Genomic DNA, 7867 nt, shown 5'->3' on the forward strand with positions numbered 1-7867 from the left:
AGCTCCATCAACCTGGGGCAGTCCACAAGAACATGGACCACTGTTTCTTTTGCGCCGCACTCACATTCCTCATCTTCTCGTAGCCGATGTAGCTTCCCATGTGTTGCGAGCCATGAGTGCCCAGTGCGCAGCTGAGTGAGCAGATAGGCCCAGTTCCGTGGCAGTGAGCCGTACATCCGTCGGGTATGTATTGAAGGCAGTGCGGAGTCGATTTGGTGGAGGTGGCCCTCTTTCTTACATGCTTTCCATTCCTGTTCCCATTGCTTAAGGATTTGGTTTCCGATGGATGTTTTCTCGCATGAAAGCGGGCGACGGAAGGGGTGCATTCCCTCTGGGCCAACCGCATCTTTGGCCGAATGGTACAGTAGTTCCCGAAATCAGCTTGCCCCCCGAACACTTTTGGTTTGTTTCCCAGACCCTACCCTCTACACCATCCCTGTTCTCACAGTATTGTACTCCTTTGTAAAATTACAGGACTTGTTGTATATTACCAGTATGAGCAATACAACTTTCTCTAGAAGGTTCTGTGCAAACTGGGAAGACAACCTAGCCCAAGCAATCTGGAAGTCTGCCAAAATCAGTGCTTCATCTTTGCACTTGTGGCGGCTCAGCGCTGTACAAACGGCTGATATAGACATACAGCGCCAACATGTCAAATGACGCCATACAAGCAACCTGGGCAAACAAGGGGCTTAAGCCTTATCGCACAGGTGTCTATTGAGACCATTCGTCGCCTAAATAGATTTCCTTTTCTTCTTTTCTTCTTCAGACTCGATATTCTCGTCGATGGCTACATTAGTTTAGATAGGAATATCTTTTTGTTAGTATCTACTACCTAGTCTGAGCCCATGACACTTTTGACACAATAAAGCGCGTCAGTTACTTTACAGTTTGGTATTAAACAATTAGACTTTCGGGATCGGGAGAGATTCGGGGGTAACCAAAGGTGCTACTCTCACCCTATCCAATCAGACCTCGCCATAGCCCGCCTGTGGGCGAGTGAGGAGATCCCGCAGCCCACCCATGAGTTTCGTGAGATTTGTCAATGACACTATAAGATGGCGCATAATTACTATAATTAATTTCCATCAAAATGCCTGCTGGCTGAAGATGAGCTTTGTCACAATGTAATATCATGAGAACGATGATGATTAAAAGACTTTCCAGCTGAGGTTCGAGTTCATTTAGGCCTGAACAACCAATGGAGTTCTCACATCTGTTGAGATTGGGCGATCAGCCAAAGCACTGCCCCCACAGAATAGCCGCCAACAGGCTGAAAATTGTTTGGTGTTTTCATTCTTTGTGGCCATTTCCTCAACCACTTTCATCCATCATTTCAAGCATCATGGCAGGAAATGATTGTTTGTCACGGTTCAATATTTTTCACCGCAATAAACAGCCAAAGCAAAAATTTCCCAATGGAGAGAAAGCCAATCATCATGACCCTGTTCTGCTACCTGATAACGCTGTTAGAAAACCCCCCACAAAGACAGAATTGACTCAAGCCCCTCAAACCGAACCACAGACTCAAAATGCCCAATGCATGCCTATAGCAGGTCATGAGCAAACAATGACACCCTCCACCAGTGATACTACCCATGAGGATTCAGCTTCAAAAAAACTGACCGCCCTGATTGAGCCTAAACTACTCTGGGACAGAGCGTACGACAGCCTCAGAGAGGACCAGCATGGGTTGGTGGAAGCTTATGAAAAGGTTCTGTCTTGTGAACTTGCTACACCTACTGCTTCCTCCATACCTGTCAATCAGCAAAACGTGATCGAGCAGAAAGATACAGAGACACGATGATCTCAGATGAGACAGCTTGTTGACCAGTGTGACGGTCTCGAGCAATATGAGTATATTGGTAGATTATCTGACAAAATTCTAACATGAGGAGAGAAAAGGAAAGAGGCAGGCCTGCCGGCGACGAGCTATCTAATGTGTGCGAGGGGTTTAAGCGAGGCTCAGTGACTGTCCATGCTCAGTGAATGTCTATGCTCCGTGACAGTTGGCGCTTATGTTGACCACAAGGTTTCTGAACTAGCCGCACTGAAACAATATAACAGCCAGCTTCAGACTGATGTGCGGGACTATCTGCATACAAACTCATCTGGCACATATCTATGGGTGGCTCTGGCTTGCAAACAGCTGGAGAAAACCATGAACAGGAAAACACTCAAAGTGCTCGAGTCATTTCCACCTGGACTGCAACCTTTCTACCGACAAATGATTGAACAAATCCACGTGCAGTGTGACAGTGATGACTTGGAATTATGTAAACAAGTCCTTGGCGCCAGTACACTTGCATACCGACCAATACACCTGGCAGAGCTCACCTCTATTGCCTATCTGCCTGATTAATTCCACAGTGATCAAAACGCATTGAAAGAGCTAGTTGGCCTATGTGGCTCTTTCTTGATCATCCGTAATGGAGTCATATATTTTGTTCACCAATCAGCAAAGGACTACATTGTGGAGTATGCAAGAGCTGAGATATTTCCTCATGAGCGCACAGAAACACATGACATGATAGTATCACAGTCTCTCAAATCCATGTCATGGATTCTAAAACAGGATATTTATTCTTTGCAGCACCCTGGATTTTGCATTAAAGATGTCCAACCACAATCGGGTGACCCGCTTGCACCAATTCGATATGCATGTGTATATTGGGTTGACCATCTTCATGAATTGGGAAGTCATAGTGGGATGTTCCTCCATAACAATGGAATGGTTGATGCTTTTCTCAGAGAACATCTTCTCCACTGGCTGGAAGCCCTCAGTCTAATAAAGAGCATGTCAAGCAGTGTGTCTGCAATAGCTAAGCTTGTCAGTCTGGTCACAGTCAGTTGCTCCTTCCCACAATTGAGCTATATAAATGCTAACTTATTCAGAGTCTGTCGCAAGGGTCTAAACTTTTTGAGCTAATCCATGATGTCCATCGGTTTATTTTGTTTAACAGAGGTGTCATTGAAATTGCACCATTGCAAGTGTATCATTCTGCACTTATTTTTAGCCCAAGCCGCAGCTTGACACGGGGTCTTTTTCAGCATGAGGAGCCAGAGTGGGCCAGCGCAAAGTCATCTATAGATTCCACATGGGGCGCCTGCCTCCAGACCCTGGAAGGCCATAGTCATTCAGTCAACTCAGTGGTCTTTTCCGCGGATGGGACTCGCATTGCCTCCGGGTCTGGGGATCAGACAGTCAGGATCTGGGATGCCGGCAATGGAGCCTGCCCCCAGACCCTGGAAGGCCATAGTGGTCCGGTCAGCTCGTCCGGGTCTATCTGGGATGTCGGCAATGGAGCACCTCAGCATCACAATTTTGGTTTGAACACTGACAGAACATGGATCACCCACAATGGTCATAACGCGATCTGGCTGCCATCAGAGTACCGCCCGCCGATTTACGGCCCAACATTAGCTATTACATCAAGCATGATGGTCATTGGATGTCAATCAGGTCGGGTTCTAATATTTGATTTCTCTAACAAGGCGTCTTGAGGTATTCTCCAATCCAGTCTATAATAATCTATATTTCTGATCTCTTTACAAAAGGAGGGTCTGGGAGTGCTATCCTATATATAACTTTTGCCACTTTGCCACTTTAATCGATTCTCATCTGCTCGCCACCGAGTCTGCAGCGAATTCTGGCAGATTTTTAGATCTTTCAGGCTGGGGCTTTTTTTTTTTTTTTTTTTTTTTTTTCCTTTTGGTGCACAGAACCTTCTAGAGAAGCCGCATTGGTAATACACCAAGGCTTGTAACATTACGGTATTGTACCATACCATTAGAGCAGGTGACATTGAGGGAGACCACATATGGACTAGTGTGTTTCACGGTAGGGTTCAGAAAACAAACCAAGAGTGCCCGGGGGGCAAGCTGGTTTCGGGAACTACTGTATAGCAAGACCGCTTGGAAGGGTGATAGGTACATCAAGGAGCATAGATAGTGAGGGATCGATAGGAAAAGATCGAAAAGGAGGACTGTGAGAAAGAATTGATTGTTGGATATTCGAACCGTGGTGGTGTGCCGAAACGGGAACTAATCTCGGCCCGATGGCGATCCCGCCCAAAAGGGCTCCCGAGCCCTATCCCACAAACTCCCAAGGAACACCCCAAATCTTCTCGCAGGAGGCCTTTCAACCAATGATCCCACTCACAAGGAAACGCCGGAGACATGGCACTGATACAGCCATTACACCGATCTCGAACCCTGAATTTGCCTCCTCTGGGGAAAGCAATGGACGGGTTACAAACCAGGAGATCTGACAGCTCATCCACAACTTCCAGGAAACTCTCGCACGCCAAACAGGGATTATAGAGTCAGCAAGAGCAGAGATACAAGAGATCAAAAACGAACAGCAGGCACTAAAAGGCCAGAACACAGAACTACAAGAGGAGATTCAGGCCCTCTGTACGCAGATTGAGGCGCCACCAGTGACCAACTCCCCTGCTAAGACATGGACAAATGTAGTAGCAAACACTACCAGTGCTGCAGCTCCAGCTATCCAACAACCCCAAAAGGAACCCCACTGCGTCCGCATCAGTACGCAGCGCAACCCTGAGACTGAAAACAATGAAGGAACCCAGTTTACACGATACCTCCCCACAGATATGGCCAACACGCGAATCAGGTCTGCTCTCCTGAATGCAGACACCACCAGAGACGCGCAGGTAGCGGGAGTAGGAACCACCAAAACAGGATATGTTATCAGATTCAGGGACCCCCAGTCGGCCGAAGTGGCCTGAACCAACATGGAATGGCTAGGGGAGCTGGGCAATGACATGAAGCTGGTGAAACCGCGCTTCGGAATTGTCGTCCACCGCACCCCTACCGACGACTTTGACCTGGAAAGAAGCAAGAAGCAAGGGATCGAGAAAATCACAGAGGAGAACGAGCTGGCCGGCAAAGGGTACCAAATTGAAGATATCGCATGGCTGAAGAGGAATGACAAGCCTCTGGGAACATCAGCATCTCTGGGCATCTAGCTCGACTCACCAGAAGCGGCAGAATGGATCATCAACAATGGTCTACTGGTGGGACAGAGATACATTGGCAGCATCACATCGGCAAAAGTGGAAACCGTTCAAAACACAGCGGCGGTACTGCCGCTATGTCGCCGCCACGATTTGGCCGCCGCGACATCTCGAACCATGTCGGTCCGCGGCGGTACCACCGCGATGCTGCTGCTATAGCCTGTCTCTGTTACGGACATAGGGCGGAACGCATGTATATTAGACAAGCACCGAAGGTCTACTGGCACTAGGCCGAAGTAGTAATAGTGCGGTCGTAACCCGTTTAGGTACAGGGCCGCCCGGAGCGGGCATGTGACCCTGACATTCCTTAGGGAGACCGCTGGGCGAACGTTAGAGAGACCAGCATTCAGTCTAATCACCAATGGGACTGGCTATTACTACCGAAGTTGTTACATACATATACTACCTCCATATACACTCTATCACGCTTCTACCATAGTTTACCCCCGCCGGGTGGACGACCAGTTTAACAAGACAGACCATGGTTCTAGGATCATTTGGTCTCAGCACCTAGTTATGTATAACTATTAGTTAACTAGCATAAATGGAGTTTTTCGTTTGACATGACCTCCAGAGAGTGAGTGGATTTGCTCTAATCAGGGTCTAATTAAGCCTTCTTCTTGACAAGCACACCCTGAATCCTAGGCAGCAAACTAAACGGTTCTTCAGGTTCTTCAATTTCGTGCAAATTTTCCCACTCTCCACTGTTGAGAATGTCCGCCAACACATTCCGGGTCAAATGACACCCGACAAATGTGCTCCAGGCAGGATCCCAGCAAGCTAAGGTTTCTTCATGTTAGCCGGTCTGCACCACTCGTCGGTCCCTCCACTAGAGACAAACATCTATAGAGTCCACCCAGAAAAGAAGAAAGGTTGGCAGAGACAGAAATACCTTGCGCTACAGTCGTCAAACGGTTTCTACTCCATCCGTGTTCCCAGAATATAAACTTGCCTCCAGGTTTGAGCAGCTTCCACACCTCCTTCATCACGTTCTTCGGATCCTTTACGGCACACAGGACCTGGATGCATAACACGGCATCCAAACTCCCGTCCGTGATTCCCTCTTCTCTCAGAACATCGCTATCTTCAACGCCACAAGCTATAAGCTTATACCTATCCCGCAGGCTATGCTTGTCCAAGTTGGCATCTATGTTGTCTTTAAAGTGGGGATTAGGTTCAACACCATAGACATGTTTGACAAGAGAGGTATCATAACGATGAATCTGATTGCCTGGCCCAGGGCCCAGTTCGAGAACAACGCCGCCAGCGGCTTGTACGAGCGAGGGAACAATGGTTGTGTCTTCATAAGCGATAAAATTGCCAGCTGCGCATGATGGTCAGTCTACTCTGTACACAAATTGAGTGAGGGAAGATATGGCGAGTGGGTTAGGTTACAGGTTATACTGAGCAACTTTGCTGAAGCGGCATCTCGAATTTGCCGTGGGCGGCCAAGTGCTGCGAGACCGTCTCGACGAACCGCTTGTGTCAAAGCTTCCCAGTGCACTGTAGGGGAGGGATGATTAGTAGAGTTGTGGAAATTGGTGGCGGGGGTGACAAAAGACTTACGGCAAATAGAGAACCAGATCAGGCCCCATGGACGGAGAATGGAAGCAAGGCGGCCAGGTTTGGGGGGCATGGTTATCTATGTGAGACGGTTATAAATGATGTCAAACCTTTTTTGAAAAAGTCAAAAAAAAAAAAAAAGGAAGGAGGCGGACGGTCGAGATTTTCGTAGAATAGGGACGAAATTTGTATTGGGGAGAAAACAGAAGTTGGATGTTGGTGGGCGAGTCGCTCGAGTGTTACAGTCAGCAGTCTACAGGCGGGCCGTGTGGCTTTAGTATCAATCCATACTAGTTTAGCTCTAGCCTAGGTTGAGTCTCACAAAGCGATCCCTGTCACGTACGGCTTAGGGCTCATGTAGCGTACGGGGGTCGGCCGAAAGTATTCACAGTGGAGCGCGTCGAATAGATCGAGGCTACAGGAGGCTCGTTTGCACCTCGATGATCTGCTAATGAGGGCTTATGGCGCAATCTCGCCTATTACGGAGAGGGTAAGCTTAGCGAACTAGGATCTCGGATTCACCCGTCGGTCTAACTTTAGACTCCACCCGACTCAAGGACACCCCACTTGTGTAGGATTTAGTGCTTATTCCCACTAAGCATGCCCGTCTCCACGCTCGCAAGTATCAGAGCTTGATTTACGTACGTCCTAAACAGAACCCGTCCTAAACAGAACTCGTGGAGGCTAACGGACCTTGACTAACTCGGAAGAGATGAACAAGGCTATTCAACACGCGTAGCTTGCCGCTCTTACCCTGCTATCGACATTGTATGATGTGCTATGAGCGTCCTTGGATCGAAAATCTGTAAAAAGTCAGAAACCAGAGAGTATTAGTGGTGAGAATGAAACATACTTTGACATTTCTGTCAGACATATGGGGCACTGTCCATTATTAGGTGATTCACCTGGATAATATGCGACTTTCTCCTTAGAGACACATAGGTTTACCAGATCTTGCAAACATTGCCTTCCAGTCTGGCTGTTGATTGGCACTTCTGTGAAGAGATTGCCACGCAACCTGTTCCTCTCTGGCATATATTTGCAGTAGATATTGAACAAAAAGGTGGTGTCACGCTCTGTGAAATTATTCCCTGAAACATATTCACTGTAACTGTCACGGGCTCGGAACAGCAGATACTAATGAATTGAATTCCTATCTAGACTGTGACGGTCCCGAGCAATATGAGTGTATTGGTAGATTATCTGACAAAATTCTAACATGAGGAGAGAAAAGGAAAGAGGCAGGCCTGCCGGCGACGAGCTAT

At 47.8% G+C, this 7867-nt stretch overlaps 2 protein-coding genes across 2 annotated transcripts; one reads left to right on the plus strand and one right to left on the minus strand.

Annotated features, from left to right (window-relative positions):
• Positions 1-1345: 1345 nt before the first annotated feature.
• Positions 1346-3504, plus strand: ASPGLDRAFT_84368 (WD40 repeat domain-containing protein; the record flags this gene model as incomplete). Its single annotated transcript, XM_022550270.1, has 4 exons — positions 1346-1692; positions 2068-2250; positions 2371-2845; positions 2896-3504. 4 exons carry the CDS (start codon positions 1346-1348, stop codon positions 3502-3504), a joined length of 1614 nt encoding a protein of 537 aa, XP_022397994.1.
• A 2142-nt stretch (positions 3505-5646) lies between these two features.
• ASPGLDRAFT_68633 (class I SAM-dependent methyltransferase) lies at positions 5647-6675 on the minus strand (the record flags this gene model as incomplete). Its single annotated transcript, XM_022549282.1, has 3 exons — positions 5647-5819; positions 5932-6363; positions 6606-6675. 3 exons carry the CDS (start codon positions 6673-6675, stop codon positions 5647-5649), a joined length of 675 nt encoding a protein of 224 aa, XP_022397995.1.
• Positions 6676-7867: the final 1192 nt, after the last annotated feature.

Source organism: Aspergillus glaucus (assembly GCF_001890805.1).
Source record: "Aspergillus glaucus CBS 516.65 unplaced genomic scaffold ASPGLscaffold_19, whole genome shotgun sequence".
Lineage (NCBI taxonomy): Eukaryota > Fungi > Ascomycota > Eurotiomycetes > Eurotiales > Aspergillaceae > Aspergillus > Aspergillus glaucus.